Genomic DNA, 18226 nt, shown 5'->3' with positions numbered 1-18226 from the left:
CCCAGACTGTTTACAAACCTTAATAAAGCAGCAGGGGGTCAAAGGTCACCAAGTCTAAATATAGAGCTCCTATTTGAAATGTGCAGCAGCAGGAAACCCTGAAAACACAAAACCAGACGAGAGAGAGGAGAGGAACATGGATGTTGTGTTGGTGACGTCACTCTGAGTTCATTAAGAAACACCTGTCAATCACAGAAACCCTTCACACACAGTGTAGTTAGATGGCTATCAGAATTACTAATAATTATAATAAATAATTATTAATTATAATACATTTTATCATTTGCTTTACTGGGGCACCATTCTGTAAAACAGAGAAAATAGCCAATTCACCTAAGTCATTAAGTCAGTGACTAAACTATCAATTTGAAACGCTGATTAATAATTAACTTAATAATTATAATCAAATTACCACATTTATATTTAGTAATGGTTGAAGGAATTTAGAATTATTTTCATAGAAGAGGTTGACATATCGTTCACAGTGTACAACAATAAATAGACAACATGTGTATTTAATGTGTGTATGCATTTAATAATGTTATCATTATTTGTAGCTCTAAATATTTTTTTTTGAGTTTTATACCTCTTTTTATTTTTATTTTGAAATGTTTATGTGGCTTCTGGTGTTATTGATTACGGCAGTTGTATCCAGGTTTTGACAGAAGCACTCAGCCCATTGGTAAGCTGCAGCTAGCTGGGAAATAGCCTGCTAATAATGTGTAGCTTGTAAATATAAAGTGTTGTTGATGTTTACCGTACTGTTCGGCAGTCTTGAGAGAGTGATCAGGCGGCAACCTCCGGGTCTGAGCAGGGAGGCAAACCAGGAAGTGCCTTAAGCTGCATTCTACTGAAAATTCCAGCAGGGGGCGCTAACTGTGGCTGCAAAAACATTTCTGTCCATTAATTTCAATGCAAAATGAGAAAACTTGTCACTTGATTGATTACCTCAGAAATGTTTTTTAGGACAAGACTATGGTCTCAGTCACTAGTAAAAAAATCTTCTTCAAGACAATCTGATGTTAATATTGTAAATAATGGCCCCATTTAGAAGAAAACAGAAGATAAAGAATCGTATGATTTGGGGCGTGGCTACCTTTGATTGACAGGTCACTAACAAGGTGAGCCATCATCAGGAGAGAAGCAGAACAATGCGTATCCACGGCAACGTGTCAATAAAGTCATTTATAACGTTATATAGATATTAAAAAGGACATTTAGCGGTTTGGTCTCATAACTTTGACCCTTTTACTATATTTTCACTTAATGTCTTGTTCAGTGTTTGGTTGGACTAACAGACACTCCAAGGAGTGGCTACTCAGTTTTCTGAGGTAAGTAACATACATTTTGTCGTTAGGTTAGCGTTGCTAGCTCGCGTTAGCATTGCCGCTAGCGCTTAGCTAGGTCTTGGAAGCATTTAGCTATTAATGTTAGCCTCTAATGTTAGTCAAGACACTGTGTTTAAGCTTTTGGGTCCGCTGTGTTTACTAAAATTCATAACTTTAATTCATGACAAGACATTTGATTGAATATATATTAAAATAATCAATGTTTTATTTATTGTAAAAAGTAAAAATAGCTATTTAGAAGTTACAATTTAATTAATATTATTATATGTAACCTGTTGCATTTGGTTTAATCATTTCAGGTTTATCACCTGTGGTTACCTGTGGTAATTTTGTAATATAATAAAGGAAGACCAAGGATAAAAAATGAGTTATTGCGTCAGTGTGCCTTTTCAGAGGGCTGAATTTTGAAAATCTGAACAGTTACATTACTCACAGTCCAGTTGAGAAAAGGGAGAAGTCCTTTCAAAGTGGCCGTTGAGGAAAGTTTGATTTCAGGCTGAGTTTCAATAATTTGCCGTCTTGCAAATTAAGTTGAACTCATCTGTTAGGTGTCATAAACGCCAAGCATCATGTGAGAGATGTTCCTCATCAGAGAACCACAATGGAGGGGAGATCTCTGGTTGTCCCTTGCCAGAGAACCAAAAAACACCAGTTAAAGTCCACAAATGAACCCAAGATTCACCTGTGGAACAGAACAGATCCGATTATTCACGTGTGAACCAGGTATTGCTCAAGTTTCACTTCTTCTCTTTGGCTCTCAACGGAGGCGGTCGCATCTTTTTCTCTCTCCCTCCCACTGTGTTTTTCCCTGCTTCGCTCCTCTCGTCTCGTCTTGTCTACTGTCTAACTTGGAAGACTCTCTCTACACTGCTCTCAAAAACCAAAAACCATGGATTTGATCAACTGGTCTCTTAACGAAATTGACACCATCTGCTCGTCTCTGGAGGACATCGAAGATATTTACCTATTCGGAACCGTGATAACAGGGCTTTTGCTGATTGGATTGGGCCTTGCTCTGGTTTATCGAAACACAAAGGAAATGGTGTCAGCAGTAAAAGGCCCCATTAAGCTGCCCGTGATGATTGAATGTATGGCCAGGGCTGTCGGAACTCAGACTGTGGTTATAAACCGCACCATGGATACCATCCAGGAAAAGGTGGCAGCCCTGGAAAGGGATCGATCTGGAGATCAGGAGGGACATTTTTACCATCGACAGGATTAGTAGCAGAAAATCGCTGCCACTTCCACCCACAGCTCAAATTCCAATCTTATCTGGCTTCCCCCAAACAACAGCCTTGGCTCGAAGGCCGTTGCTAATCTTCCCTGCTGAGGAATGTAGGGAGACACTACCATCCCATCCTCCCCCCCTCTCGACTCCACTACCACCTGTTGAACTGTCTGCCTTTGCTCTGGCCCAGGAAGGAAGGTCATCTCCTTAGCAACGTCCAGGCTTATCGGTTTTGTTATTCCAGCGAACTGAGACGAACTGTTTGGTGCTTGACAAAGGCGGGTCTCAGGCCTATACACGAACTTCCACATATACTGATATGCATACATCCCTCCCCCAACTACCCCCCAACCCACGCCTTCGACGCTTCATACCCCCAGCGAGACAGGCGGGTCTGTGAACAGCGCCGCAGATGGCTGCAGGTCCGGATGGCCGCCTGGCTATGCTGGCCCCCCCCTCCCCCCCCTGCACGTCATACGTCTATTCATGTTGTGAAAGTGTACCATGCCATGTTGCTGAGGTTTTTTTCATGCTTTTTTCCTCCTTTCCTCTCCCCATGTGTGCTGTATTTTATCTCTCTTCACACCCTGTCTTCCTGTCCTGTCTACCTTGTGATATTGTTTGTTGGTGTATTATGCGTTCTGGACGGGTTGATGGCTTAATTTCGTTGTACTGTACTTGTACTCTGTGCAATGACAATAAAAGGTTCATTCATTCATTCATTCATTCATTCATTCATTCATTCTAACATTATCACACATCAAGAAAATTGGGCTCATTAAATCCACAAGAGTCTCGGCTGTCCAGTCAGACCCCATTTATGCAGCTCACAGACTGTTTAGGGACCCCAGGATGCACAAAGATTCACATACAAGAGGACACAATAACACATTTACTGCATGTTACAGCATGTCTGTAAAGAGAAATGTGGGGAAACACAGAACTTGTTTTAATTCAGAGATCTGCAGCTCAGAGTTATTCACCAGGTTGGAATGATACTCAATTTGTTAAGCAAATGTGTTCAAGCTCCGCCCCTCAGCTGACTCACCTGAGTCAAACCAGGAAACAGGCTGTTATTCTGCCTCACTGAGACAAAGAGAGACACACACACTCTCTGAGAGACGGACGATAAGATTCAACTTCCGACTAAAACCTCCACTTTGACTGAAAGAGGACAATTTCAGGAGATTACTGGGAATACTGGAACAGCTCCACTTCACCCAGCTGCTGAATCCACAAACTGAACGACAGTTTTACAGGAAAGTAAAGTAACTTTGAGAGAACAGGGAGTGGCTGAGCTGTTTGTCTGCTGTGTTTTCAGCTTCACTCAGAGACTAAATGGCTTCCAGATTCGAGGACGATCTCTGCTGTTCTGTCTGCCACGACATCTTTAAAGATCCTGTCGTCCTGTCATGCAGCCACAGCTTCTGTAAAGACTGTCTGCAGAGCTGGTGGACGGGGAAACAAACCAGAGAGTGTCCAGTTTGTCAGAGAAAATCTTCAAAAGTTCGTCCACCTTGTAACCTGGTGTTAAAGAAGCTGTGTGAGAGTTTCTTACAGGAGAGAGATCAGAGAGCTTCAGAGGCTCTCTGCAGTCTGCACTCTGAGAAACTCAAACTCTTCTGTCTGGACCATCAGCAGCCAGTGTGTCTCGTCTGCAGTCATTCAGAAAAACACACCAACCACAGATTCAGACCCATCGATGAAGCTGCACAACAACACAAGAAGGAACTTCAGGAAACTCTGGAGCCTTTAAAGAAGAAGTTAGAGGTTTTTAAAGAAGTAAAAGTGGAGTTTGATCAAACAGCAGAACACATTCAGGTCCAGGCCCGACGCACAGAGACGCAGATTAAGGAGCAGTTTAAGGAGCTTCACCAGTTTCTAGAAGAGGAAGAGGAGGCCAGGATGGCTGCACTGAGGGAGGAAGAGGAGCAGAAGAGTCAGATGATGAAGGAGAAGATGGAGGCTCTGAGCAGAGAGATAGCAGCTCTTTCAGACACAGTCAGAGCCACAGAAGACCAGCTGAGAGCTGAACACGTCTCATTCCTGCACAACTACAAGGCTGCAGTGGAAAGAGTCCAGCAGCGCCCCCTGCTGGAGGATCCACAGCTGCCCTCAGGAGCTCTGATAGACCAGGCCAAACACCTGGGCAACCTTGCCTTCAACATCTGGAACAAGATGAAGGACATGGTCTCCTACAGTCCTGTTGTTCTGGACCCAAACACTGCTGGTCAAAACCTCATCCTGTCTGAAGATCTGACCAGAATGAGATATGGCATAAAACAGCAGCTTCCTGATAATCCAGAGAGGATTGGTTATCCCTTCTCTGTTGTGGGCTCTGAGGGCTTTAACTCAGGGACTCACAGCTGGGAGGTCGAGGTTGGAGACAGTACATGGTGGGAACTGGGTGTGTTAGCAGAGTCTGTCCAGAGGAGGGCAGACATAGACTCTGGATTATGGAGAATACAGTTCTTTCAAGGTAATTACTCGTCATTGTCTGCATCAGATGAAGAGACTCCTCTTGTAGTGCAGAAGAAGTCTCAGAGGATCAGAGTGAATCTGGACTGGAACAGAGGAAAGCTGTCGTTCTCTGATGCTGACACTAACACAAACATACACACCTTCGCACACACTTTTACTGAGAGGATGTTTCCATATATTTCCAATTGTAGGAATCGCCCACTGCAGGTTTTACCAGTGAAGGTCTCTGTGTCTGAAGGACAACAGAAATAGACGATCAGCTTCGTTCTGTTCAAGACGTCCTGAAGTTTTTGAGGAACATGTGACTACGTTGTCCTTGTGATGTTTGTTTCTCCGTCAGTGTGAGGAAATTATGTCATGATGATGTCATGATGATGTAACATCAGATTAAAGAGCTGTCAATCACTCTGTGACTGGCAGGCGTCTCTGTGGTTTCCTTTTCGATTATTGACCAAATCTTATAGTGAATTCTCTGTAAAACTTATTTCTCATTGATAGTTTCTTTCTTCTATTGGCTGTTGACGGTGTTTGAGATTTTTTATGTGACATCATCCTGTTGGGATCGTACCACAGGTGAATCTGACCACAGGTCACCGCCATTTTGTGTCCTTGGAAGAACTTCCCTTGCAGAATGCTCGGCGTTTACGACCCACAGACCAACTCATTGGTCAAGTGACCTGTGACTTCACATGGGGTTCCCTGATTAAACCGGTCAGTGTCCCCCTGATCTCACTCTTTCTTCACTGCCCCCAGAGCAGAAACACCTTCAGCTCCATCCGGGAGGGGACCCTGGATTCACCAGCCCTTCCCCCTCATCTCCTGCAGAGCCCCGCTGAGGTGAGGCCTTCTTCCTTCTGAGACTGCATTCAGAATCTCCTTTCCATAAGGAATTCTGAACCAACTGCAACTCTGATCTTCTCTGCGCACCAAAGTTGCATTAATGAACACAAAGTTCATAGCAACTGCCAGAGAAAGCTTTACCTCAACAACAAGGACAACCACAACAAGGACAACCAGCAGCTTAATTTGCAAGACGGCAAATTATTGAAATCAACTTCCTTCTTTCCACGCCTGCCACTGAAAAAAGGACCCCCCCCCCCCCCCTTTTTCAACTGGATTCGTGAGTAAAGCAACTGGGTTTAGGTAAGCAATCAGCAAGGACTTTAGTATAAAGGATTTGACCTGTAATTAATGATTTGGTTTATATGTGTGTTTTAAGTACATTTATATGATATTCGTGTTACAATCAAAGTTGTATGTTGATCTTGCTTTATACAGACAGTTACATGCAACTAACTTTACTAACCTTTGAACTGCTCACACACTGATTTACACATAATATATATTTTAAGAAAACTGTAACAAGATGCAATTTTGTAACAGCTCACACTGCCACACGGCCACCAGGCCTAGTTGCTGGAGTTTTCTTTTGTGCTAGGAGCTTCAACCCCACTCACACACACACACACACACACACACACACACACACACACGTTCCCTCTCTTTTGTAATGTAGTTTCTATAAACTTTATAGATGTGTACCTTTTATATGCTTTACTTGTTTTTAGAATAAATACCTTTTGATTACAAATGCTGTCTATTTAATATAATAATAATAATAATAATTCTGGTTTTATAAATGAATTCTCTGACTTTGTTGCCACTTTGTCCTCTCTGTCACCCAATATCATATTGCTAGGGGACTTCAATATTCACATGGACAACATAGACAGCTCTCTCACAAAAGACTTCACATCCTGCCTGGACAGCTTTGGTCTACATCAGATCTCATCTGTTGCACTGGCATATCACCACTGAAACATATAATATCAGACTTTCCCCTGTCAGATCACAAACTTGTGTCATTTACCGTTAAACTACCGTTATCCAAAATAAGAACACCACGCTATATTACATTCAGAAACGTCAAGAGCATCAATCCATCAACTTTCTCTGCTGCAGTAAATTCCCTCCCAAGCACCGACCACTTAAACACACCCGAGGATCTGATATTCCACTATAACTATGAACTTAACAACCTCCTGGATACACTGGCGGCATTAAAAACACGGTCTGTCACCTTCACACGCTCTGAACCCTGGTACACCCCACAACTCCGTAGACTCAAAACTGAAGGACGCCGACTAGAACGCCTCGCAAGAAAATCCGGCCTCACTGTTCACCATAACATGTACCATAACCATCTGCTCAAATATAAAGATGCCATTGCCAAGGCCAAAACAGATTACTACACCTCTGTCATCGGGACTGCTGAAGGAAACACATGCACTCTGTTCACCACACTCAACAATATGCTACGGCCCCCAGACACTCTTGCCCCTCACATGTACTCTACTACCCTCTGCAATAAATTTATGGACTTTTTCGATGACAAAATTGTCAGCATTCATAAACAACTACCTCCTCCATGCACACGCACCGACTGCATCAACTGCTTCTCCACTGCTCCACCTTTCATACCCCCATTATCCAATTTTGATCTCCCAACCCCCACAGAATTAACCACCATCATATCATCATATCATCAAATCCAAGTCCTCCACCTGTAGTCTTGACCCTCTGCCTACTAACCTGGTTAAACTCTGTCTCCCTTCTCTTTTCCCACTCATTACTGACATCATACACTCCTCCCTCTCCTCTGGCTTCATTCCGGCCCCCCTCAAAACAGCAATAATCACTCCAATACTCAAAAAACCTGGCCTGGACCCCAATGACCTTAATAATTTCCGACCAATATCACACCTTCCCTTTCTGTCCAAAATTCTAGAGAAAGTTGTTGCTACACAGGTTCATAATCATCTCACCCACAATTCCCTCTATGAAAAGTTTCAATCTGGTTTCCGTCCTCATCACAGCACTGAAACAGCCCTGGCAAAGATCACCAATGACCTTCTCACAGCAGCAGATTCCGGACATCTCTCCATACTCATCCTCCTTGACCTCACTGCAGCTTTTGATACAATCTCACATAGAATCCTCCTCAACCGCCTAAACTCCATTGGTCTTACTCTCACCACTCTCTCCTGGTTCACCTCCTACCTCTCCGGTCGCACACAGATGGTACAGCTCAGGAATCACAAATCCCAACCCTCCCCAGTCACTTGTGGTGTACCACAGGGCTCTGTCCTTGGCCCCCTTCTTTTCATCATCTATCTACTCCCTCTCGGTAATATCTTCAGGCATCACGGACTCAATTTTCATTGTTATGCAGACGACACCCAGTTCTATCTCTCCTGCAATCCTGGCTCCACACTTCCTCCACCCCCCCCCCCCCCCCCCCCTCCTTGACTGTCTGCAAGAAGTTAACACCTGTTTCTCCCACAACTTTCTTAAACTCAACAGAAATAAAACAGAACTCCTTTTGGTTGGCAGTAAATCCACACTATCCAAAACCAACAGTTTCTCACTGCATATTGATAATAGCACCCCGATCTATCCCTGCCCTCAGGTCAAAAGTCTGGGCGTCATCCTGGATAGCACCCTCTCCTTCACTGCCCATATCAATAACATCACCCGGTCTGCATACTTTCATCTTCGCAACATCAATCGCCTTCGCCCATCTCTCTCGCATAATAGCACCTCCATCCTTGTCACATCCCGACTCGATTACTGTAATGCTCTTCTTCATGGTCTGCCACAAAAATCCCTCCATAAACTGCAATTAGTCCATAATTCGGCTGCACGCATAATTTCCAGAAGTTCATCCACGCAGCACATCACTCCTGTCCTCAAACACCTTCATTGGCTCCCGATCCACCTCCGTATTAACTTCAAGATCCTGCTCCTCACATTCAAAGCCCTCCACAACCTTGCACCATCATACCTCACTGAGCTCCTCCAAACCTCCACACCCTGCCGTACACTCAGGACCTCCTCTGCTTCACTCCTCTCCACCCCTTCCGCCCATTTAGCCACAATGGGACTACGATCTTTTAGCTGCTCTGCCCCCCGACTCTGGAACAAACTCCCTCACTACATCCGCTCTCTAACAACACTGTCAACTTTCAAGTCACATCTCAAAACACACCTGTTCAGACTAGCCTATCCCTAAAATATTCATCATTTTTAAATTACAATTTTTATCTGTATTGTTTCAGTGTTGTTTATTAGGGCCTCGGGGCAATCGCACTGAGCACTGGTCCCATACAGCAATATCTGTATGGACCAGTGCTGCACTACTGTTATACTGTGGATTTCTTCTTCTTCCTCTTCCGGACGCAATTTCGTCCCGCTACTAGTCCTACAACTTAAAGAGTTGCAGGACAAATTATATATCAAAACGTGCGGTTTGATCGGGATCGGTGTGCTATTACTTTTCTCTACAGAATACGAATTTTTCTGCTCAAAAACTGCTCAAAATTTTGCATTGAAATGAATGGGACGGCCGACAAAAAATGAGCGAAAAAGAACAATAATTGGAGATTTTTAAACGTCTACTTCTCCGGCATTATTTCACCTAGAGACTCCATTTAAACTTTAAACAGTAGACACAAGTCTTGTGTATCGGTGAATTAATCCACGTTTCAATAGGTCATATAGTTTTTTATCAATCCCTGTTCAATGACCATGATCATTTTTGGAGAAATTCTGAGATTATAATGGGTGTGTATTGCACGGAATGTTCGTGTCAGAGTGTGTGATGTCATCGCTCAGAGTTTAGAGGGAGAGGTAAAACTGTCAAAAAATACATTTTAAAACTGCGCTCCAGGCTGCAAATTCCACTCGACAGAAATAATTTATACATAGAAGCGTAGGAAAATTAGTCTTCTCACTCACAATCCTCTGGTAAAGCTGTCAGAGTTATAGTTTGGGCGTACGACGGAAAGATGCGCCACCAAAACCACCAACAGCCTCATTGGGTCCCATATTAAAAACGCAGGAAGATTTTGGAAAAAGTGAGATTTAACTGTTTTTTTAGATCGCTCTAACAAAGCTATTTTTTCATTTTTCTTAAAAAAAAACATATGTAGAGGTTCAGGAAGAACTCAGGACGCTCAAAGTGAAGTCGGATCAATGATAGGTATTATGGTTTTACCAAAAATGCTTTCTGTTCGAGGCCAGAAATTCCACCTGTCAATGTTCCGGGACATTAACAGGTGTCAGTTAATTCTGTTGATTGCTTTGATCTTTGATGTGATTACAGTTTCAGATACACACACACTCACATGCGCGTAAGCACGCACACTCCTCACACATGCATACACATGCTTCAAACACACGCACGCACGCACACGCACGCACGCACGCACACACACACACAGTAACTTTATGTGATTTTAATTACACACACACACACACACACACACACATTTTGAGGTTAAAGGGCATAGTTTGAAATCTCTGAAGAATCTCATCATAGTGTACACACACCGGCAGTAGCCCCCGTGGCCCTTTCAGAATTTCCCCAGAGGAAATTTTCTAGTTGAAATGTGCAGCAGCAGGAAACCCTGAAAAGACAAAACCAGACGAGAGAGAGGAGAGAAAGATGGATGTTGTGTTGGTGACGTCACTCTGAGTTCATTAAGAAACACCTGTCAATCACAGAAACCCATCACACACAGTGTAGTTAGATGACTATCAGAATTACTAATAATTATAATAAATAATTATTCATTATAATACATTTTATGATTTGCTTTACTGGGGCACCACTCTGTGATACAGAGAAAAATATAGCCAATTCACCTAAGTCAGTAAGTCAGTTACTAAACTATCAATTTGAAACGCTGATTAATAATTAACTTGATAATTATAATCAAATTACCACTTTTATATTTAGTAATGGTTGAAGGAATTTAGAATTATTTTCATAGAAGAGGTAGACATATTGTTCACAGTGTACAACAATAAATAGACAACATGTGTATTTAATATATGTATGCATTCAATAATGTCATCATTATTTGTAGCTCTGAATAATTTATTTAAGGGTTTTATACCTCTGTTTTATTTTGAAATGTTCATGTGGCTTCTGGTGTTATTGATTACGGCAGTTGTATCCAGGTTTTGACAGAAGCACTCAGCCCATTGGTAAGCTGCAGCTAGCTGGGAAATAGCCTGCTAATAATGTGTAGCTTGTAAATATAAAGTGTTGTTGATGTTTACCGTACTGTTCGGCAGTCTTGAGAGAGTGATCAGGCGGCAACCTCCGGGTCTGAGCAGGGAGGCAAACCAGGAAGTGCCTTAAGCTGCATTCTACTGAAAATTCCAGCAGGGGGCGCTAAGTGTGGCTGCAAAAATAACACTGTACATTCATTTCAATGCAAAATGAGAAAACTTGTCACTTGATTTATTGCCTCAGAAATGTTTTTTAGGACAACACTATGGTCTCAATCACTAGTAAAAAATCTTCTTCAAGACAATCTGATGTTAATAGTGTAAATAATGGCCCCATTTAGAAGAAAATAGAAGATAAAGAATCGTATGATTTGGGGCGGGGCTACCTTTTATTGACAGGTCACTAACAAGGCGAGCTGTCATCAGGAGAGAAGCAGAACAATGCGTATCCACGGCAACGTGTCAATAAAGTTATATATAACTTTATATAGATATTAAAAAGGCCATTTAGCGGTTTGGTCTCATAGCTTTGATCCTTTCACTGTATTTTCACTTCACGACAGTTTATTTGAACGTTTTGTTCATTAAGTGTCTTGTTCAGTGTTTGGTTGGACTAACAGACACTCCAAGGAGTCGCTGCTCAGCTTTCTGAGGTAAGTAACATACATTTTGTTTTCGTTTTTTTGCCAAAACTAACATCCAGTTAATGCTCCAGTTAATGCTAACATGAATTAGCAGCGGATTCGCTCAGTCAGGTTGAGGTGTAGAGAGGAGTAAGAGAATGTTATTTAGCGCTCACGGTTAGCTTTAGCGTCGCTAGCTCACATTAGCATTGCCGCTAGCTCCCGTTAGCATGCAGGGATAACCCCATTAGCACTCCAGGCTAGCACTTAGCTAGGTCTTGGAAGCATTTAGCTTCACTGACTAACATCATCTCACATCAAGAAAATTGGGCTCATTAAATCCACAAGAGTCTCAGCTTACTAGTCAGACCCGATTTATGCAGATCACAGACTGTTTAGGGACCCCAGGATGCACAAAGATTCACGCCTGGATTCCACTGGATGCGTAACGACTCCGACAGGGGTCTGTCCGCAACGGCTGCGTATCTACGCAGTCCGTCAACACCCACCGGATCCGTCTGTGTCGGAGCTGTTGCGGACAGCAGAGTCCCGAGGACGCACGAGATCTCGCGAATTCACGCCTAATCAATTGATATAACTGGAAGATAATCAACATCTCCTCGTTAATGACTGGAGACAAATCCAGCGACTCCGTCTTAACGAGCGCTAACGAGGTTGGCCGGCTTGTTAACGAGCCGGCCGACCTCGTTAGCGAACCCGAGGTATTTTATTTTGAAAATATACCGGTGTTTTATTTTGTGTTTGTGCAAGACTTCCTGTCCCGAACGATCTGCTCTGTGCTGAATTTATACGTAGTGCTCCGTCGTCCGACAAAAATAGAAGCTCTGCGCAAGTGTTGCGAGGGCTGTCGGATGGCCCTGCGTTGTCGGACTCATTACGCAGCGGATCTGCAGTCGGTGGAATCTCACACATTGATTATAATGGGTGCGTAACGGCTCCGACGACGGATCTGCAGCCGTTACGCATCCAGTGGAATCCAGGCGTCACATACAAGAGGACACAAAAACACATTTACTGCAGGTTACAGCATGTCTGTAAAGAGAAATGTGGGGAAACACAGAACTTGTTTTGATTCAGAGATCAGCAGCTCAGAGTTATTCACCAGGTTGTTATGTGACTAAACCTGGTGGGACGTTATGTTAACGCTCCGCTACTCAGCTAACTCACCTGAGACAAAGCAGGTAACAGGTTGTTTTTCTGCCTCACTGAGACAAAGAGACACACACACTCTGAGTGACGGACGATAAGATTCAGCTTCGGACTAAAACCTCCACTTGGACTGAAAGAGGACGACTTCAGGAGATTACTGGGAATACTGGAACAGCTCCACTTCACCCAGCTGCTGAATCCACAAACTGAACGACAGTTTTACAGGAAAGTAAAGTAACTTTGAGAGAACAGGGAGTGGCTGAGCTGTTTGTCTGCTGTGTTTTCAGCTTCACTCAGAGACTAAATGGCTTCCAGATTAGAGGACGATCTCTGCTGTCCTGTCTGCCGCGACATCTTTAAAGATCCTGTCGTCCTGTCATGCAGCCACAGCTTCTGTAAAGACTGTCTGCAGAGCTGGTGGACGGGGAAACAAACCAAAGAGTGTCCAGTTTGTAAGAGAAAATCTAAGGGTCATCCACCTTGTAACCTGGTGTTAAAGAACCTGTGTGAGAGTTTCTTACAGCAAAGAGTTCAGAGAGCTTCAGAGGCTCTCTGCAGTCTGCACTCTGAGAAACTCAAACTCTTCTGTCTGGACCATCATCAGCCAGTGTGTCTCATCTGCAGAGACTCAGAAAAACACTCCAACCACAGATTCAGACCCCTCGATGAAGTTGTACAAAAAATCAAGAAGAAACTTCAGGAAACTCTGGAGCCTTTAAAGAAGAAGTTAAAGGTTTTTAAAGAAGTTAAAGTGAAGTTTGATCAAACAGCAGGACACATTCAGGACCAGGCCCGACGCACAGAGACGAAGATTAAGGAGCAGTTTAAGAAGCTTCACCAGTTTCTAGAAGAGGAAGAGGAGGCCAGGATGGCTGCACTGAGGGAGGAAGAGGAGCAGAAGAGTCAGATGATGAAGGAGAAGATGGAGGCTCTGAGCAGAGAGATAGCAGCTCTTTCAGACACAGTCAGAGCCACAGAGGACCAGCTGAGAGCTGAACACGTCTCATTCCTGCACAACTACAAGGCTGCAGTGGAAAGAGTCCAGCAGCGCCCCCTGCTGGAGGATCCACAGCTGCCCTCAGGAGCTCTGATAGACCAGGCCAAACACCTGGGCAACCTGGCCTTCAACATCTGGAACAAGATGAAGGACATGGTCTCCTACAGTCCTGTTGTTCTGGACCCAAACACTGCTGGTTCAGTCCTCATCCTGTCTGAAGATCTAACCGGTCTGAGACGAGGAGAGAAACAACAGCTTCCTGATAATCCAGAGAGGATTGGTTATTCCTGCTCTGTTCTGGGCTCTGAGGGCTTTAACTCAGGGACTCACAGCTGGGAGGTCGAGGTTGGAGACAGTACAAGCTGGATACTGGGTGTGTTAGCAGAGTCTGTCCAGAGGAAAGGAAACATACGGTCTGGATTATGGAGAATACGGTTAAATGTAGATAAATACTCATCATGGTCACCATCAGATAAAGAAACTGTTCTCGTAGTGCAGAAGACGCTCGAGAGAATCAGAGTGAATCTGAACTGGAACAGAGGAAAGCTGTCGTTCTCTGATGCTGACACTAACACACACATACACACCTTCACACACACTTTCACTGAGAGGATGTTTCCATATTTTTACAATTTTCAGAATCACCCACTGCAGGTTTTACCAGTGAAGGTCTCTGTGGCTGCAGGACCTTGTCATGTTTTTTCCTCTGTCAGTGTGAGGAAATGATGTCATGATGATGTAACATCAGATCAAAGAGCTGTCAATCACTCTGTGACTGGCAGGCATCTCTGTAGTTTCCTGTTCAATTATTGATCAAACCTTTAAAGTGAATTCTTTGTAAAACTTCATTCTCATTTATTGATGGTTTTTATCTTTTATTGGTGGTTGACGGTGGTTAATGTTTTATGTGCCAACATCTGATTATTGTAACTCAAACTGTAACTTCAGAGTCTCAAAAAACAGAAACTGAGCAAACATGAAGACAATTCTTAGTTATTAATAATTTTACCTAAATATATAGAGAGGGATAATGTGAATATTGGTGACTGTTTGCTGCTGGGTGTTGTGGAAGGAAAATGTATCTGTAGCAGTGTGCAGTAATGTTTGTGCTTAACCACCACATGTAATCAATCAATCAGTTACAGCTAGAGATGGGCCAGCTATAGGCTTAGACCTCCATGTGTAAATAATCACAGTTATAGCCAGGGCCATGGGCAGCCATGTCCGGTAGTAGGGCTAAGGACTCTTTAAAGGTTTTAACAAATAGTTAGATAAGGGCCAGGGTATGGACTGAGCAATGATTCTTTGATGCTTTGCCATGTAAGAACTGAGTCATGATCTTTTTTTTAAAAACACAAGCAGCCCCCACTAGAAATATTGGTGTCATTGGTGAAGGGTTCAAAAGTCTACAGGAGGGTTTAAGCGAAGAGTGTTGTAACACAAATGAAGCTGGTATCTAGGCAACTGAATGGCCAAAAAGAGGAAGGGTAAATGACATAATTGTTTTTGAGGTGTATGAGTTGTTCTTTTTTGGAAAGGTGAGCACAAGTGGCCCACCAATGAGGAATTGCATAGGAGGAGTCTGTTTGGAATATAAAGTGAAGCCCAACCAAGAGTTCTTCAGTCTACTTTAGTTCAGACCAAAGACTTGTGTTTATTGTCTTCTGTGCACAAATAAACTCTACTTCATCAAACTCTGATCATCTCCTGAGTACTTCTTACGCTTGCATTTTGTATCAAGTTTTTTTTTAGACAGAATTGGTGCAAATGTTGCTGTATTAGTGGTCCAGTACCCACATCTGGCCCACACTAGGCCCACTAAAATTTCACACGACAGTGCAGGTGAAAGTCTGTTGACCTTTATATCTGTGGGACATCACAAACAATAATAATAATAATGATAACAATAGTCATAATAACTTTATTTAAATAGCACCCTTTTAAAACAATGTTTACAAAGTACAAAGATGAGCAGAAGACAAAGTTTAAAAAAATTTGAATAAGACATCAGCTCTAGAGAATGGAAGTGGCACTGTAAAAAACAAAGAAAAACGTTAAAGTTTGACAGCAAGAGTTCCAAAATAATTACTGTCAAATTACATTAAACAACCATAAGTTATTTTACATATAGTTTATCTAAAATTACAGATGATTTACTGTTAATATCTGTATTTATACTATATATATATACATATCTGTAGAATTACTAGTGTTTTTTAAAACTTTTTTTAACGTAGGATTAAAAATGTTTTACCGTAAAAAAAAAAAGAAAAAAAAAATCTGTCCCATTATATTAATTGACAGATTTCAACTTCCATGTTCATATTAATATTTGTAATTAAAGTAATTAACTTTATGGCATTTGCACTTCGTGTAGAAAAATAAAGAAACACCCTGTACAATAAAAGAGTAAACTATTTTTTTGTTGCTCTTCATGCTTTATTGGGCTTTTATTGTGAAGGGTGGGGCAGGTTTGTGGCAGTGGGCGTGGCTTCATGTACGGCAGCTGACAGTAACCAGTAATCCAACATTCAGACTCCAAGAGAGAAAAATCCATGCTGTGATTTGGTTTCAGAAGCTTTTGACATTTAGTAGATTTGTGTATTTTGTGTGATTGTATGGCAGCACTTGTGTTGTGTTGCTGCTTATTGTGAATCTAGTGTGTCAGCCATCCATCCTCTGAATGCTCCAGGTCTCTAGTCTGAATGCTCCAGGTCTCTAGTCTGAATGCTCCAGGTCTCTAGTCTGAATGCTCCAGGTCTCTAGTCTGAATGTTCCAGGTCTCTAGTCTGAATGCTCCAGGTCTCTAGTCTGGATGCTCCAGGTCTCTAGTCTGGATGCTCCAGGTCTCTAGTCTGAATGCTCCAGGTCTCTAGTCTCTGAATGCTCCAGGTCTCTAGTCTTGATGCTCCAGGTCTCTAGTCTGAATGCTCCAGGTCTCTAGTCTGGATGCTCCAGGTCTCTAGTCTGAATGCTCCAGGTCTCTAGTCTGGATGCTCCAGGTCTCTAGTCTGGATGCTCCAGGTCTCTAGTCTGAATGCTCCAGGTCTCTAGTCTGAATGCTCCAGGTCTCTAGTCTCTGAATGCTCCAGGTCTCTAGTCTTGATGCTCCAGGTCTCTAGTCTGAATGCTCCAGGTCTCTAGTTGGTGGTTGTAAAGTTTCATGAGGCTGTGATTATCCTAGAGGTCACAGCAGCTCATTTTATACACTGAGCTCAAGTTTCTCTCACCAACATCATCACACATGAGGAACATTGGGCTCTTTGAATCCACAAGAGTCTCAGCTTTACACTCAGACCCCATTTATGCAGCTCACAGACTGTTTAGGGACCCCAGAATGCACAAAGACTCACACACAAGAGGACACAATAACACATTTACTGCAGGAGAAACACTGCATGTTACAGCATGTCTGTAAAGAGACTCTGCAGGTCAATTATTAACCAGTTTAGAATGAGACTTTGACCTGATTAACTGTCAAAGCTCCGCCCCTCAGCTGACTCACCTGAGTCAAACAAGGTAACAGGTTGTTATTCTGCCTCACTGAGACAAAGAGACAGACACACACTCTGAGAGACGGACGATAAGATTCAGCTTCAGACTAAAACCTCCACTTTGACTGAAAGAGGACGACTTCAGGAGATTACTGGGAATACTGGAACAGCTCCACTTTACCCAGCTGCTGAATCCACAAACTGAACGACAGTTTTACAGGAAAGTAAAGTAACTTTGAGAGAACAGGGAGTGGCTGAGCTGTTTGTCTGCGGTGTTTTCAGCTTCACTCAGAGACTAAATGGCTTCCAGATTAGAGGACGATCTCTGCTGTTCTGTCTGCCACGACATCTTTAAAGATCCTGTCGTCCTGTCATGCAGCCACAGCTTCTGTAAAGACTGTCTGCAGAGCTGGTGGACGGGGAAACCAACCAGAGAGTGTCCAGATTGTAAGAAATCTTCAATGAGTGAACCACCTTGTAACCTGGTGTTAAAGAAGCTGTGTGAGAGTTTCTTACAGGAGAGAGATCAGAGAGCTTCAGAACCTCTCTGCAGTCTGCACTCTGAGAAACTCAAACTCTTCTGTCTGGACCATCAGCAGCCAGTGTGTCACATCTGCATAGACTCAGATGAACACTCCAACCACATATTCATATCCATTGATGAAGCTGCACAACAACACAAGAAGGAACTTCAGGAAACTCTGGAGCCTTTAAAGGAGAAGTTAGAGGTTTTTAAAGAAGTTAAAGTGAAGTTTGATGAAACAGCAGAACACATTCAGGTCCAGGCCCGATACACAGAGACACAG

At 42.9% G+C, this 18226-nt stretch overlaps 3 protein-coding genes across 3 annotated transcripts in view; all 3 read left to right on the top strand.

Moving 5' to 3' along the window:
• Positions 1–3915: 3915 nt before the first annotated feature.
• Positions 3916–5310, top strand: LOC131990756 (nuclear factor 7, brain-like). The gene has a single exon (XM_059355873.1). It carries the CDS (start codon positions 3916–3918, stop codon positions 5308–5310), a length of 1395 nt encoding a protein of 464 aa, XP_059211856.1.
• A 7923-nt stretch (positions 5311–13233) lies between these two features.
• Positions 13234–14701, top strand: LOC131990755 (nuclear factor 7, ovary-like). The gene is made up of 2 exons (XM_059355870.1): positions 13234–14595; positions 14675–14701. Exons 1-2 carry the CDS (start codon positions 13234–13236, stop codon positions 14699–14701), a joined length of 1389 nt encoding a protein of 462 aa, XP_059211853.1.
• A 3018-nt stretch (positions 14702–17719) lies between these two features.
• Positions 17720–18226, top strand: part of LOC131991701 (nuclear factor 7, ovary-like) — a 1402-nt gene continuing 895 nt past the window's right edge. Inside the window, exon 1 of the mRNA XM_059357203.1 lies at positions 17720–18226. This exon is cut by the window's right edge and continues 895 nt beyond it. Coding sequence (XP_059213186.1) covers positions 17720–18226 — 507 coding nt within the window.

Source organism: Centropristis striata, chromosome 18 (genome assembly GCF_030273125.1).
Source record: "Centropristis striata isolate RG_2023a ecotype Rhode Island chromosome 18, C.striata_1.0, whole genome shotgun sequence".
In the NCBI taxonomy this organism is placed as follows: domain Eukaryota; kingdom Metazoa; phylum Chordata; class Actinopteri; order Perciformes; family Serranidae; genus Centropristis; species Centropristis striata.
Note: the sequence above shows the minus strand (reverse complement) of the source record. Positions and strands in the feature narration are given on the sequence as shown.